This window comes from Bipolaris victoriae (assembly GCF_000527765.1).
Source record: "Bipolaris victoriae FI3 unplaced genomic scaffold scaffold_3, whole genome shotgun sequence".
NCBI lineage: Eukaryota > Fungi > Ascomycota > Dothideomycetes > Pleosporales > Pleosporaceae > Bipolaris > Bipolaris victoriae.
The window spans coordinates 78928-94653 of record NW_014575389.1 but is presented as its reverse complement, the minus strand read 5'-3'; the positions used below and the strand labels follow the sequence as shown (position 1 = coordinate 94653).

The 15726-nt window shown below is 50.1% G+C and overlaps 5 protein-coding genes across 5 annotated transcripts; 4 read left to right on the top strand and 1 right to left on the bottom strand.

Annotated features, from left to right (window-relative positions):
- Positions 1-3103: 3103 nt before the first annotated feature.
- Positions 3104-6771, bottom strand: COCVIDRAFT_22119 (hypothetical protein; the record flags this gene model as incomplete). The annotated part of the gene is made up of 3 exons (XM_014706372.1): positions 3104-3794; positions 3846-6671; positions 6728-6771. The coding sequence occupies 3 exons, from the start codon at positions 6769-6771 to the stop codon at positions 3104-3106; spliced, it is 3561 nt and encodes a 1186-aa protein (XP_014561858.1).
- Positions 6772-7207: 436 nt separating this feature from the next.
- On the top strand, positions 7208-7951 carry COCVIDRAFT_33135 (hypothetical protein; the record flags this gene model as incomplete). Its single annotated transcript, XM_014706418.1, has 2 exons — positions 7208-7233; positions 7291-7951. 2 exons carry the CDS (start codon positions 7208-7210, stop codon positions 7949-7951), a joined length of 687 nt encoding a protein of 228 aa, XP_014561904.1.
- A 1821-nt stretch (positions 7952-9772) lies between these two features.
- COCVIDRAFT_33134 (hypothetical protein) lies at positions 9773-10234 on the top strand (the record flags this gene model as incomplete). The annotated part of the gene is made up of 1 exon (XM_014706417.1): positions 9773-10234. One exon carries the CDS (start codon positions 9773-9775, stop codon positions 10232-10234), a length of 462 nt encoding a protein of 153 aa, XP_014561903.1.
- Positions 10235-11626: 1392 nt separating this feature from the next.
- COCVIDRAFT_85558 (hypothetical protein) lies at positions 11627-12508 on the top strand (the record flags this gene model as incomplete). The annotated part of the gene is made up of 1 exon (XM_014706416.1): positions 11627-12508. The coding sequence occupies one exon, from the start codon at positions 11627-11629 to the stop codon at positions 12506-12508; it is 882 nt and encodes a 293-aa protein (XP_014561902.1).
- A 479-nt stretch (positions 12509-12987) lies between these two features.
- Positions 12988-15661, top strand: COCVIDRAFT_22116 (hypothetical protein; the record flags this gene model as incomplete). Its single annotated transcript, XM_014706371.1, has 5 exons — positions 12988-13125; positions 13181-14540; positions 14615-14877; positions 14933-15251; positions 15315-15661. The coding sequence occupies 5 exons, from the start codon at positions 12988-12990 to the stop codon at positions 15659-15661; spliced, it is 2427 nt and encodes an 808-aa protein (XP_014561857.1).
- Between the last annotated feature and the right edge of the window lie 65 nt (positions 15662-15726).

Genomic DNA, 15726 nt, shown 5'->3' with positions numbered 1-15726 from the left:
TTGGATATGCAGCGTGATTGCAATAACCTACCTCATAAGACGAGCTGGGCATGTTTGGAAGCTTGAGTTAGCAAAGTCTTACTCGCCAACATCTAATGGCGGTTATGTCGTGTGTCTCTGCCGTCAGCTTAGAGTATACGCAATGCACTATCGGAAACCACCATTCCAGAATTACTTAACACCGTGTTCCAGAAGTAAAGAATATCCAATGGCAGCATCTTTTTGGGAATACAGCAGGCCATGTACTTCTTGATGGGAGGTGAGCCCTTTCCGTGTCGAAACAATAAGTTGCTAAAGAAAGGCGTGGGGAAGATGCCTATTGTTTCAGGATAGATTTAGACTAGCGAGCGCTATGAAGCAGATCATCATCGGCAATAAACGAGGATCGCCGCGACCCTGGGGGTTGGGCCACAGACGCCATAAGTTTGAGGCATCAGGGATTAAGATTGACCTTTACCAGACGGGGATTAGCATACCAAGGTTGTTTGTCGTGGGCTGATCAGCGACGGATTGCAACTTCTGGTCTGATGTCCTTCATGGGGTGCTTTCTCTATGAAATCCGACCGCAGGGTGCTATTGTGAACAAATGCTACTTGTGTTGATTGCAGGGAAAGTGGTACAAAGAGTCAAGTGGGTGTTGTGATAAAAACGCTAAGTGGACGCCTTGGGGAAGATAGTTAAAACGGTAGTCCCCTAGCGAGAACCTTATTACCGAATTGCGCCCTTGCAATTAGTTCTCGCTCCACTAGTATCGCTAAATCAACGATAGTCTCTTGTACAAGCATTTGGACCGCGCCGGGAGCCGCAAGGCTTGGTGAACTGGCAGTATCAGTGTTCGCTGCTGAGATGTGGCAGGCACACTAATCATTAACCTCGAGCGCATGTTCACGCCAGTGGCGAAATGTAATATTTCCAGAGACCAGCAGTACGAAAGAAGACCTTACCGACGTGAAATGTCTTCTTTGCATACTTACCACGTGAGACCCTCGCTTCGAGCTCCTGCAGCGCGAAACCGATATGCACGCACCGCCGCTCTACCACCCCAAAGAATGCCACCGCCTCTCAGTGGCTGAACTGGAGTCATTCAAGGTCTTTCGTGTCATGTCGCGAAAACGCGCCGCCAGTCATTGAGATGCAGTCAGACTTACGTAGTCGCAAAGCCATTGGAGTCAAATTTAGCTCCAGTTGTTACATTCATGGAATCCCACGACAACGAATGCGATAACGTTAGTGCTTACGCTTGGTGCAGTTGACAGGACGTGTCAAGATACGTGATATTTGTAGCAGATGTGACAGAATGAAGTAGATGATTGGGGATAAAGAGAGTACTTGGTACGTGGTTACGGAACGATATGGAGCGAAACTAGGAATATATAGCCTCCAAAGGGAGCTTGTCGGTACGCAACGATGCCGTAATAGCGTTAAACCCAGTTCTTTAGTGATGAGAATAGCATACTTGTTAGTCGGGTAGATCGATGTCGAGTGCTTACTCGGACAGAGATTGAGTGTGCGCGGCCGAACTCAACTAACTGCATTCCGAGTGACGATTGAGTTGTGACAAATTTCCGTACCCCACGCTAAGTGGCACGTGAATGACCGTCACTATTGTAGACCATGAGATGACTGAACATGTGACAATGGAGTTGGTGTTTCACGAAAACAGCTTCGTGCTACTTAGACATGTATGCATCGCCGAAGGACTTCGAAAATTGAGTGAAATTGGTTTTCTTTGATTTTTTTCCAACGAATATGGTAGTAATGCCGTTGGCGGTGTTCATTCTCTTTCATTGTAGTTTCTTTGATCCGCAAATCAATGCCTTCAGAATGTTCAACGCGTACAATGATCAGTAGTTTAGTGGATTTTGGAGAAGGTGATACTAATTACCTTGAATAGCAAGTACCCATTTTTCACTGGTCCTATTGGACCGGAATAGTGCTTCCAGTTCGGATATCATACACATGTACGCCAAGAGTGTTGGGGTACACTAGAAGTAGGAAGCTCGAAAATATGTACCTGGAGAATTGGCCCAAGCTGTGGCTGTACCGTGACGTCACATCCTCAACCACGTCCCATCCCTATCTCAGAACAGTAAACAATCTGCAGCTTTTTGCTACAGAAGGCATAATTCTTCCATGAAAGAGATTTCAAGAGCTTGGAAGCATGGAAAGAGACTGCAAAAGATGTTTAATTTGACCTTGAAGATGATCAATGCGCACTCATCTTATACACAAGGGTAGGAAGATTAACTCCTACCATCATTACCAGTAAGCTCTGAGACAAGAAAAAAACTTGAATAAACTCAATTCTACAGAAGAGACGATGTTACACATACTTGAACATCTGAATTTCAGGTGAGATTGATTTGTATGTTTACTAACCAACAACACGAACACGACTGTTTACATCCCAACATACTCCACAGCATATAACATCCGAATCCATACCCACCCTAAGCTTCGCCCCGCATAGCAACCCGCTTCCCATTCGTCCCGTACTACACTCAGCTTAAACCTCAAGATATAGATTAAAAAAAAGATCATCTTGCACAACCGTCCTCGCCTCTACACACCCTCCGTCGCATCCACCATGCTCTCCCACCTCCGCAAAGCCCTTCCACCCTTCCTCCTCCTCTCTTCCACCCAACAATCCAACAACAATTCCCAAACCCCCAAGGATGGTATTTGCAACTGACTGGCCGCATACAAGGTTTGAAGACTATGATGTTCGGCCGTTTGTGAAGAAGTGTCTTGAATGGGCGCAGGAGTTTCAACTGTGTTGATCAGATGTTGTGTAGAAATGCGAAGAAGCTGCGGGATGTCAAGTGTTAATTGTGAGAGAGATGGATCTGTAGGCTGAGTGCAATTGGGCGTCACCCTCAGTTCTTGAGATATCATAGCCAAACTGGCTGTAAGTCTTATTCTAACCAGTAGACACCTGGAAACTCTTCAACTAGACTCATCAAAGGTAAACAGTCATCCACAGGACTATATGCTAACAACATCTAAACGCCGTCGCCATGCATATCTGCATATCATGCTAGGTATCCAACTTAATGCCTAATGAACAACGCCAATTGCAAACTTCAATCGAACCTCGTATTCCTTATTTCCCCCCAAAGATCCTCTTAATATCTGCAAACTTGACCGGTTTAACAAGATACATATCTACGCCCGCCTCTTGAGCATCCATCTGATCCTGTGCACTCGCTAATCCTGTGAGCGCTACAATATGGCTCTTGGGCAATCCCATCTTCGCCTCATATTGGCGAATTTGCCTCGTACTCGTCAGACCATCCATGACCGGCATGCTAAGGTCCATAAGCACAAATTCAAAGGGTCTACTTGGTGTGGCCGTAGACTTGGATTCAGCCTTGAAGGTTTCAAGAGCTTCGAGACCATTGGTAGCTTCGACATAGCGCAGATTCTGTCGCTTAGCGAACACGACTAGGAGTTTGAGGTTGATAGCGTTGTCGTCTACCAGAAGAACGCGTGGATTAAAGTACTCGCCATTTTCACTATGGCTAGGACTCAAAGGAGTGATGGTCGAGGGGAAAGGCCTTGGCGGAGGTGGTGAAGGAAATCCGACAGAATCATCATCTTGTTTCGTGGACGACGACTCGGGAGGCCTGTCGCTATTACTTCGCTGGGGTAGGTTTCTCTCTGGGACGAGAGACTGAAACTCTGGCTGCACGACGGAGGAGCTCATCGAACGGCTGATGGCTCGCTCGGTACTGAGCTGTGAAGCGCGACTTTGACATGATAAAAGGGTTCGAGCAAGTTTCCGAGGGCCGCAGCTATCAAAGATTTAGTAAAATCAATGGCACTAAGGAAGTTATGTTACTTACGGCTGAGTGACAATCTCAGCTATCCATCCTAGCGTATCGATTTGTCGTGCAAGCTGAGTCTCAACTGCTGCTTTCTCGGAAGTATCTGTGCAAACGCAGATCACACCGAGTGGAGACTTCTTAGATCGATTGGCTGTTGCCTTGTGTATTAGTTGGAAGAGTGATGGAGAGTCGGTAAGTAGGAAGTCGATGTCGGCCAGCGAGGTATTGCTATCGGAGTTTTTCGACTCAACAATTTCCATATCAAAGTTCTTACAGGCATTCTCCATTGACTGTTTTGTCCTCAGGCCACGTTGGACACAGTCGGTCTCAGTCATGTCGCAAACGATACTGGCTGATAAGCCCTTCAACTCTTCTGGAGCGCGCAGAAGTGCATGGTCCTGGTGCGCATTCTCCTTGGAACCGATTGGCAGACGCATGTTAATCTTGATAATGGTACCGGCATTTTGAGTGCTTTTGACTTCGATCTCGCCCTTGAGAGATTCAACAATTTGCTTTACGATTGAAAGACCCAACCCGGTACCAGAACTGAAAGGATCCTCTTGGCTAAACGGCGAGAATAGCTTCGTCCGTTGGTACTCTTGCGACATTCCTCTTCCAGAGTCTTCGACGCTGATACTCAGGTTCATGAAATTGGCAGTCGAGCCGTTTTGTAGCATCTTGATGGCAATGAAACCAGAATCAGTGTACTTCAAAGCGTTGCCCACCAGATTCATCACGATTCGACGAAGAGCGCCGGGCTGAGAGCGCACAATCCAACTGACATAAGGGGCCACGATTAGCGATACAGCAACAGAGCCATGTGTATCTCTGCCTTCTACGTCGGTATTGACATTGGAATTTTGTTTGGAGCCTTTCACAGCTGCATTTTCGGCTTGGTCATAGATGGCAGATCCACGAATATGGTGTGTTTTTCTAAACGTATGGCCAGCGCAGACTGTGTCGCAAACTTCTTCGACCAGTTGAGCCAGGTCGACGTCAGAAGTAACACCAAGAATGGAATTATCGGCCGGGAGTCTCTTGTTCCGACCTTGACCTCGATGTCTTTGGACAGCGTTCCCCTTCTGTAGTTTGTTAATCTTTGCGTAATCAAGTACATGGTCGATGGTATCCAGTAGCGTCTTTCCGCATGTTTCAATGGAAGAGACGAGAGATTCTTGGTATGCCGATGCCACTGTCTCACGTAGAAACTCGACCGAGCCGAGGATACCATGAAGCGGCGATCGTAGCTCGTGTGAGATGGATGCGATGAAGGTTGTCTTGGCACGGTCCGCCTTTTGCACATTGAGGCGCGCTACCTCACTGGTGACTGAATTTCCAAAGGCCTGTAGGTACGGCAGCTCGTTATCTGGACTCATCAGCCTTCCAGCTTGAGCTGTCCAGATGAAACCACCTGCAATCCATCTTTCCGTACTCGGATCCCATAAAGGCAAGAAGATCAAACTGCGAACCTTGGGCAAGACCTTCAAAAATTCTGTGGGAACGAATCGTTCTCGCTTCTTTCGCGGCTTCTTTGTGCCTGCTGTAGATGCGTTTACAGTGCGGTCCGATTGTTCGGTTTCGGAGCGCTCGGATCTCTCATCGGATGAATTGACGCCGATGCCGTCTTCATTGAAATTGAAAAACTTTCCGTAAGGGTAACGGTGTATGTATCGCTCCATAGCAGCCTCGGTGAAGCTAAACTCAGAGTGCACCAAACTCGCGTTACCTTCCCGTAAAGAAAGCCCGGCTACAGGGCAAGGTTTGCTATCGACGATGTTTGGATCTGCCGAACCATGTGTGTTGACAAGGTTCTGTTTTTTTATTCTTCGCGATGTTGTCGAGTCGCCGGTATCGGTGTTGTGTGTTGCACTCTCGTCACTGCTCCCAGCGTTTCGGTTATAGTCGTAGAGGTGAGTCCTTATGCCGGCTGCAGACGTATCGAAAAAGACGACACCATCAGCATCAGTACTCTGCCGTATAATGCGAGCTGCGCGGTGAAATATGCGGGATGCGTCCGACTCGGAATCGCGCTTGCGCTGCGCTTGCCTGCTGGCTGTGGCATGTGTGGATGTGGAGTTGCATTCAGACTCTTCCTCATCTAGCGTCACCAAGCGCGCGTTTTCAGTCTGCCGCTCCATAGTGCTGGATCGATTGCTCTCCTCGCGCATGTCCTGGGCAGACGAGCGCTCGATGAACTGGGTCAAGCCTCGTACCATGCGCTCCCCCTTATTCCTGTCCATACTGTCTTTGGCCAACTCGAGGTGCTCCATGATGGCGGCTGCAACATCTTGCATAAAGCGCACCTCAGCAGCAGTAATACCTGCACGAGGCCTTTCGTCAGATACAGCATAGACACCAATGCGATTTCCAGCCTTGGTGACAATGGGGACACCCGCGTAAAACCTCACACCAGGCTCGGACGTGACATAATCTCTCTCAGCGAAACGAGGATCCAGTCTGCAGTCAGGAATGACCATGCACTCCGCCTCGAAGGTATCGCCATTATCTTCCTTTGCGATATATGTCGATGTGAAGGTGTGGTAACAGACAGCGTCCACCTTGTTCAGTATGGCATTGCCTAGCCACACCTCGTCCTCAGGCGCTTCAGCGACAGGTTTGAATAGCGAAAGTGTGCGAGTGGCTTCAGCGAGGATATACTGTCGGCTCGAGTCGATCAGGGAGACCATAGCCCGGCGCGTGTCAAGACGGAGCGTAGCCAGCTGCGCAAAGGCAGTCAGAGAGCGATCGCGCGACGACTGCGGCTGGTAGCCAGAGTAAGTCAGAGGCTTGCCAGAGCCGTCGGCATCTAGCAGGCTCTGGCCGTCGAGCCATGGGCGGTAATACCTGGGGGAATAGGGTCAACGGCAGCTAGCGTGGAGTACATATGCATAACGACGAACCTGTGGAGATCACGCTCTCGGATTGCTTCATAAGAATAGCCCATGGTACTGTGTGTTAGCGGGGGGGTATCTCAACATGGCATTCCACACGCGCAATAATTCACGTATCCCAAGGCAAAGGCACAGTGGCGGGGGACATGCGGCGAGTTGTGTCAACCCACGCCATCGACGATTAGCTGGAGATTGATGCCGCGGACGACTGTTTTGAGCGGGTAATTAACTCGATGCGTATTAGAGGCCCCGACCCTGGCCAGTGGAGGTTCCAAGATTCCACGGTCATTTTGCCATGGGTACAGAGAATCCGATGAAAAGACGTCTGTGGTTATCGAAGCATGACGTGCCATCGGAAGGCGCGCTTAGTGGCTTTGCACCCGCAAATCCGAGCAGACGCCGATCTCCCGCAATGCCGCCGATTTGCAATGAACAGAACCTGCACACCGAAACACACCACGCGACAAGGCCGGCGACACAGGAGACGCAATGTTCGAACTGCCGGATGCGAAGTGGTAAATCTCGACCAGGAAGACATCCAGAACCGGCTGCATCATACTGACCTTGCCAAGGGTGCGCCGCGACGAGCTCCAATCGCCCACATCATCACCACGCTCTTCGCCGGATCGAGACCTCGAGGAACTTTTGCGGTCCAAGATCCACAGCCAATTTACGTATACAACGACCGAACAAGTCGTCGAAGATGCTGCGCACAGTGATGACGATGAGGCGGAACTGCGACTCTTTGCTGCACCTTCGAATGCGCCCGCGCAAACACACAAGATCCGTTTATCGTCCCCCACTGCCGACAGTGGAGAGCCGGGCCTCATCTTGAAGAAGCCCCGAAGCTACTATTTTGCCGATGAGCCCACAAGTGACGAGGAGGCTGCCTTCCGGGCGGCAGCCATCGACGGAAAGGGCGTCTTGGAGCTGTCACAGCTGCCTTGGCCGGGCTGCGCCTTGCCGTGGAAAGTGCGCAAAATCTCGCCAGCAGGGATGAGAAAAGAAGTCCTGGTCGGCCATCCTGCAATGCTCGCCACGGCGGAGGAAAAGATACACAAACGGACAAGAAAGAGCAAGAAGACGCGAATTGCAATCAGAAAGAAGCTGCAGGCGACCAAGGAGAAGCAGAGTGAGCAGGCACGGCTTGCGCAGGAGAAGATGGAGGCGGAGCGCGAAAAGAAGACGCGCAGAAACAGAGAAAAGAAGTTGAAGAAGAAGGCCAAAGAGTAGGCCAAGAAGGCAGCAGATGGAGGGAATAAAGAGATCAAGGATGTTGCGGGAGATGCACAAGAAGCATCTTCATCTGTGACTAGCCCTACTCCCGCTCCCGCGGATGACGCCATGACCTAAACTCAACTATGTGACATTTTTAGGTTACAACAATCACGTGGGTGCTGACTGGGCTAAGCATGCGCCTTGGAGAGCGTCCTCTATGATACAGGACTTTCAATCACCATGTTGCCTTCATCTCCTTCCCCTTGAAGTGCGCCGTATGCAAACGATATCTAATAGCAATATCTTTCCCAGTCTGCTTAACAGCGAGGGAACCCTCTGTAAATACCTGAGAGCACAAAGGCGGATACAACTCCGGTACAGAGAGCCCCGCCGCTCCTTCCAACACCGTGTCCGCACTGCTCCTTCCCCATTGAAGGCCGTGCATGTTGATCCACATGTGCACATGGGTTCCTCGCTAGACATGTATCCTGCGCTCCTCCCTTCTTGTATATCACAGGAGGCCGGCTAGCAATGTAAAAATACAACAACACCGAACTATGCATTCAAACGCTCCTCTTGTCGTATCTTTTCTCAATGCTGTCTATCACACCTAACCCCATGACCTCTGCATTCAGCCTTGTCGCGCCACACTATAGGCTGTGCACTCAGCCTTACCCCTCCCCGCTCATCATAAAAGTGACGACGTCGCAAGCCGTGGCGGAATCCGCTCATAAACTTCTGCGCTGTCTTTCTCTTAGATACGATTTTGAGTATAGCCTAACGTCACATACCCCTGACTACACGTTCTGTCAGCTTCGGTCTCGTCAACATTGTTGTGGTAATTATATTATAAGATGGGTTTATCGATGCTTCTATACCAAGGCAAGTTGAGGTATTACTATGAAGATTAAAAACTTTACACAAATGGTACTATCATCAAGTCTAAGCAGAAGCTAATGGGAAAGCGGACTGTAGTATCTCGAAATGATACGCCTGAATCAACATGGAATCTTGGGAGCTTCTGTGCGACCAGCCGCAACCTGCGAATGATTCAGATCACCTACCGGAGTTTGCATACAAGTCAGCATCACCCCAGGAATGTATTCGCCTGATTGACATCCTCGAGCTTTCCACAGATGGCACCGTTATATGCGCTATGAAAGAAAAGCAGTTCAATCTCCATAAGGGCAGCTATAATGCTCTTTCATATTGCTGGGGCCCATCCAGACCTCTGCATCGAATCATTATCAATAATAAAGTCCTATATATTCGAGAGAACTTTAGGAATTTTATGTGTTCTGCGCTTACAGCTCACTAGGATGCCTGTCATAATTTATGGATCGATGCTATATGCATCAATCAATCGGATTTTGCTGAGAGAGCTATCCAAGTCGGCCAAATGCACCAAATCTTTTCCAATGCAGGCATCGTCTATGCTTGGATAGGAAATTGGGACACTAGATTTGGCTCAGCCTTCCAAAAACTTGAAGAGCCCCGCGCAAACAGTAAGCTAGCTTTTTCATTCTTTCACCCGAATGTTCATGCATAAACACCAGTTATATCATACCACGTTGTACCATGTTCTAAAATTGATATAGTTCTCAGAATCTGCAATATATGTTCAAATGTAACCATTTCTATGCGGCACTTGTTCGCACGAGACTACTGGAGCCGGATGTGGATAGTCCAAGAAAATATCCGGCTTCCAATATTCGCCTCCGCTGTGGTAGCAAGTCATTAGATTAGAACACTGGATCGGTATCGCAAATCCTACAGGCAGCCATCAGAGAGCTATGGAAGATTCATCCTCCTATAACGCAAGCAAACTCCAGGAACATGAGCGTTGCACAAACTTTGGTTCGTCTGTCTCTGAGCCGTGCTAGAGGTGACAACACCGCCAATTCTCCAACCTTGTATGAACTTCTTAGTCAACTGGGCCAAGGGGAATGTGCAGACGTCCGTGATAGGATCTACTCACTACTTGGGCTGTTCCCCGAAGGGCCGAGCCTACAGATCGACTATCTCATTAGTACTCATGCGCTTTTCTTCAACGTGCTACTAGCACTTGAACGCAAGAGAGGATTCCGTGACTGCCTGGTCTTAAGGCGTTCTCTGAACCTCACCCACCAGGATCTAGAGGACTACTGGGCCAGTCACAAGCGGCAGCACAGTAACTCTGAGGATATAGCGACCCACTTGGCGGAACTCAAGTCGATCAAGGAATGGAGCAGTCCACTAGCTCTAGAAATCGACTTTACTCCCTTACATGCCGAAATAAGATTCAGCGATTATATTTAGGAGTTTGCACGCATGCCGCACCTCAGCCACGTACTTATTCTGAGAGACGATTCTACTTTCGTCAGGGATGCGACAGGAACAATGACATGTGTCGCATTGGGACTGATTCACAAGTCCCGAGAGTTCTGTAATGGGCCTTGTCGTGCATACCAGTGGCCACATCTCCGACTCAGCGTATTTCCTTGGGAGTCATTCCAACCCGCTACAGTAAGGAAGCAAATTTGGGTGTCATCACCGCCTTCACTATCCATTCATATCAGCCCATCCATGCTGCTCTTCCTTATCAGGTGGTTCGATATCACTTGGTATAAGTGTCATGCCGACAACCTTGGCAACAGTGAACCCCCGTTCTCAAGACAATCGTACTGGAAGACTACCGGGTATACAAAGATATGTCGCCCTCTCCGATCCCAATGCCTACATTTTTTCACCATCCGTATCAAGAATTCGATCAAGGAAGTAACTCTTCAGACTCCGGAATTGGAAGCCAGTAGGATTATTCCGTGCAACTGTACGCCAACAACAGATTTTTTGGAACATCTACGATGAGTGGCCGTGAACAACGGTCTACTGAACATATCCACTATTGGTAGAGAGGCCGAGTGCGATGTTGCTTCATGATCTCAGACGATGGGGACCCGCCGGATCCTCCCAACAGGGTGCAGCGAGGTTTGCATTATGATCAAACGTCATCATTCTCTCCCCTTCGTTCGTCAAGGTTACTCTGGTAACCAGAACCCGGAACCGGTTGCGCTTTCTGTAAACATGAACATGTATCTAGTTGATATGCCGGTAGTTGTGCGTCACGACTTATTGAGGATTTGAGTATGAGATTTCGAATAGCATGACGGAGTCAGTATATACTAGAAAGCGCCCTTCAGCCTTTCAGACAACTGCTAGCGTAGAAAAAGCGAAAGCATTTTTTGTACATGCTGATCATTTTTGAACAATGTCTCACTCGGTAGGAGTTGTAGTTGTTAAAAAGCTTGTTTCGTGGTGTTTCAACATTTGTAAACATGATCTGTGATCTGCCGTGCATGACGGCCCAGGCACATGCAAGGCATCAACGGAGTCTGTTGGAAAATCGATCGCATAATAGAGAGCTTTTCAGCGTGGGCCAAAATTCGTAACATGTTAGCGTAGAAGTCGGGTTTCACATAGAAAGAATCTCCGGCTTGTATGTGGCAGAAGGTGATGCAACAGTGGCGGTGGTGCCCATTGCCTTGAGCGTGCTCGCTCGCTTCTGCGACCCAAACGCCGAGTCAGTTGGAAACAGGGACCCAACGTGACCCTTGATACCACCACTCACCTACACCAACTGGCCCGCATAAAGGTGCCCAAGAGCAGTACTGAACGCGCAAACCTTCGATCGGCACAGCTCGTCAGCCCACCATGTCGTCTTACCTCAATAATCTCCTCACCAACACGACATCGCGCTACAACAACCTGCGACGACAGATCCTATCCGACGAGGCAGATGGCGATACAGAAGACGACTCGCACCTCTCGCGAGTACTTCGCGCATATTACACGGAAAAGGGCAGGCCCTTCCCCCAATGGCTTCCACCAGACCCAAAGGGCCCTCAACCCACGACCCCGACGCAGTTCGCATCTTCTTCGTCGCTGCGACAACAGGGACAAGCACCGCCAATGGGCAGAGGAGGTGGAGGACTCAGCGATCTGTGGGACACTCCTGCGCCGCAACAGCAGGCACAAGAACCACTGTCGCTCCGCCGAGGTGCAGGAGGACGTGGCGGAGGAGGGCGCCCGATGCAAGGCCGACCCATGGGCAACTCCATGACGCCAGAGCCTCAAGTGCAGGGACGACCATTGCCGAGTCAAAGGGCTGGTAGCTACCAGAGCTCGGTAGGAGGACGTTCTCAGGCCGAGTCTTCATCACCACCACCAAGCGCAGGAGGGGGCACATCCGCGCAGGAACGGCTCAAGGCCAGGCTATGGGGGAGGTCACAGAGCCCAGCGCAGCGCGGACCAGCTTCAGATTCTGGGAGCGCCAACCCGTCTAGCCCGCGCAGCCCATATGACCAAGGAGGGCGACCACCATACCCAGAAGAGCGAAGCAACAGCTATGGAAGTAATGGCAGCGCTGGTGGAAGGCAGCAGGGCTATTCTGGCATGTCGGCAAACTCGCCTTGGACTGGCAATGCCGATCCATATGCGCCACAGAATGGTGGAGGATACGGGGGAAGTGCACCGCCACGCGGACCACCACAGGGCGGACGTATGGGCCTGCCGAGTGGACCGCGCATGCGCTGAAGGCCTTTTGAGTTCTTGGTGGGTTGAGCATGGCGTAACGGAGTGGTTGTTGGTACTCACTGGGAAGGCAAGCATGGGTCTGTAGACATTTGGCAACATAGTTCAGGTTTACTGTACAGGCAGGTCCTTAATAATATCGATCTATTCAACACAGGGCCGTAGCAAAGCACCGGTTTCAGTTTTCGATTGTTTGCGCGCGTCATATCGTTGTCCAGGTCGTGCTACCACTACCACCACCTGATTCGATGAGGGGCGACGGTAGCGGCGACGCGTTCCCCGCGCACAGCCACACTCGTCATCCGGCGAGCTGAGCCTAGCCTGCAAGCATCACCTGCGACTATACGCCGCTGTTCAAGCATGTGCACCTGTTTGCCTAATACCTAGATTATCTTCTACATACTCACCAGCATCTTAGTCCTACACGCAAATCTCTCTCCATCTAGTGCCACTGTATAGCCCTGGTGGTCTTATAGCCCCGCATGGCTTCCCAAGCAGAGGCGCCACCCTCTCCAACCGCGAGCTTCTATGATATGAGTGATGATGAAGAGGGCGAGTACAACACAATTCGACATACTAGCAGTGGCAAAGGTGTAAAGCTACTGTATACAAAGAGCAAAGTTCGCACAACGACGTGTACATTTGGCCATCTGCACACTGGACTAACACGCATAGGTATACGTACATCCCTCACCCTCGTCTAAGGACAACATCCCTGGCTTCATTGCCCTCATACAACAAAAGTCAACCCGCTCCCCCAACGATGTACGCCCTACTTCATCCTCGTCAGCCCGAAGCGTCAGCGCGTCCTCATTACTCCTTTGTTGGATACCAGAGTCGAGCCTCGGCGATGCATACGATACCTACGTCAAGGTTGATCTATCAGACTCCTCGTCACCACCTAAACAGTCATATCTGGTGCCACCACCTCCCACGCCTTCCACACACTCTGTAACTCCCGGATATGCATTTGCACTACCCGTCAGCGAGATATATTCGGTCTTGATACGACCACCAAGTATAGGATGGTGGTTTGGGAGCGTGGTTGTCAATACCCGTGCTGGTGACAGTTTTCCTGCGCTATTCTTCCATGACAGTGAGTGCCAGTCCACTATTATGCAAAGGAAGAAGCTAGCAAAGGAGAGTTTTGACCCGTTCGGTGACGGAGGTGGCATGTTCTGGGGCGGCGACGAGGTACTCAGATGGCTCAAACGATACGTGACAGTTGAGCGGTCGGGGGCCGACCCGAGCATATATCTCATTGATCCCTCTGAAGAAGACAAGAAATCATTTGGAAAAGATGTGGCACCGAGAAAGAGCACAGAGGGACAAGCAGGCACACCATCTTCGCAACAAGGCGGACAAAGAGACGGAGCCATGGATCCAGTAACAAAGGCGCTCAAAGAGGCGAGATGGAATTTCCTTGAGAAGCTCAGCCAAGTCACTACATTTACAAGAAGGACTGCACAAGCCGTTGCAGACAACCCCAAAATCCCTCCTCAGGTTAGGCGCTTGATTCAGAATCCAGAGGTACAGACCTTGCAGGAAGAGTTCGACAGTGCACGGTTATATCTGGCGAGGTGGGCTATGGGAATCGCCGAGCAAAGTGAACGAGAGCGAAACCAGCGCATATGGACAGCCAAAGACGTCTTGGCCATGGAGGAAAGCGACGTCGGCGACTTTGAGATCCTAGACATGGACAAGATGACCATGGCCGATCGAAGAAAACCAGTCACCTTGGAAGAGTGGAAGGGCTTCTTCGATTCCAAGGGACGGTTGCAGTTGATGCCAGACGAAGTCAAGGACCGGATCTTCCACGGTGGCCTGGATCCCGACGACGGCGTGCGCAAAGAGGCCTGGCTATTCCTCCTGGGTGTTTACGAATGGGAGAGCTCAGAGGAAGAGCGACGCGCCCACATTAACAGCCTTCGCGACGAGTACATTCGACTCAAAGGCGCATGGTGGGAGCGGATGGCTGAAGGTCAGCACACCCTAGAGCAAGAAGAGTGGTGGAGGGAGCAGAAGAACAGGATAGGTTAGTTCCCGTGTTTGCTTTCGCTCTTTTGAATGTTCACTGACTTTCCCCATTCTATGGGGTTCGTTGTGTAGAGAAGGATGTACATCGCACAGATCGCAATATCCCCATCTTTGCTGGTGAGGATATTCCTCATCCTGATCCCGACTCTCCATTTGCAGATGTTGGCACGAACGTCCATTTGGAGCAGATGAAGGATATGCTGCTTACCTACAACGAATACAACAAGGGTCTTGGCTACGTACAAGGCATGAGCGATCTCCTCGCGCCCATCTACGCAGTCATGCAAGACGATGCAGTTGCCTTCTGGAGCTTTGTGGGGTTCATGGACCGCATGGTGAGTTTTCCGATAAACAATCAACATTGGAACAAAGAGGCTGATTATGAAATAGGAGCGAAACTTCCTACGGGATCAGTCCGGGATGCGCAAGCAACTCATGACTCTTGATCATCTTGTACAGCTCATGGATCCTAAGCTGTACCTGCACCTTCAGTCAGCGGAGTCGACCAACTTCTTTTTCTTCTTCCGCATGCTACTTGTTTGGTATAAGCGAGAGTTCGAATGGGCAGATGTACTGCGGTTATGGGAGTCCCTATGGACCGACTACCTAAGCAGCAACTTCCACATCTTTATTGCATTGGCTATACTGGAAAAGCATCGGGAGATTATCATGGCACATCTGAAGCACTTTGACGAAGTGCTCAAATATGGTAAGTGAAATGGCCCCTGAAGAAGCCCTTCTTTATACCTAGCAAACACTGACATTGCTTTAGTCAATGAGCTCTCCGGTACAATGGACCTGGAGTCAACACTCGTCCGCGCTGAGTCTCTATTCAAGAGATTCCAGCGAACAGTAGAAACTATTGACAAAAAGGGAAACTTTCCCTCGGCACCACAAGCAAGGCAGCGGAAGCCAGCCACTGGGGTGGCTGGTAGTTCGGGCTCCTCATCGTCAGCCAACCAAGCGACGAGCTCTGGTACTGACAAAGGCAAGCAGGCTGCCGGGGATGAGCAAGAGACGAGGGTGATCAGTCCGGAACTCCGCGCATTGTTGAGTCGAAAAGTAGAGAAGCTCGACAAAGATCAGACGTCAGAGCAGGGTGGTGGTGTTGGCAAGTAGGCGTGGTGAAGGATTGTTATCGTTAATTCATGAGTGGCGTTATGGGATGGCAGGATAGTTTTGGG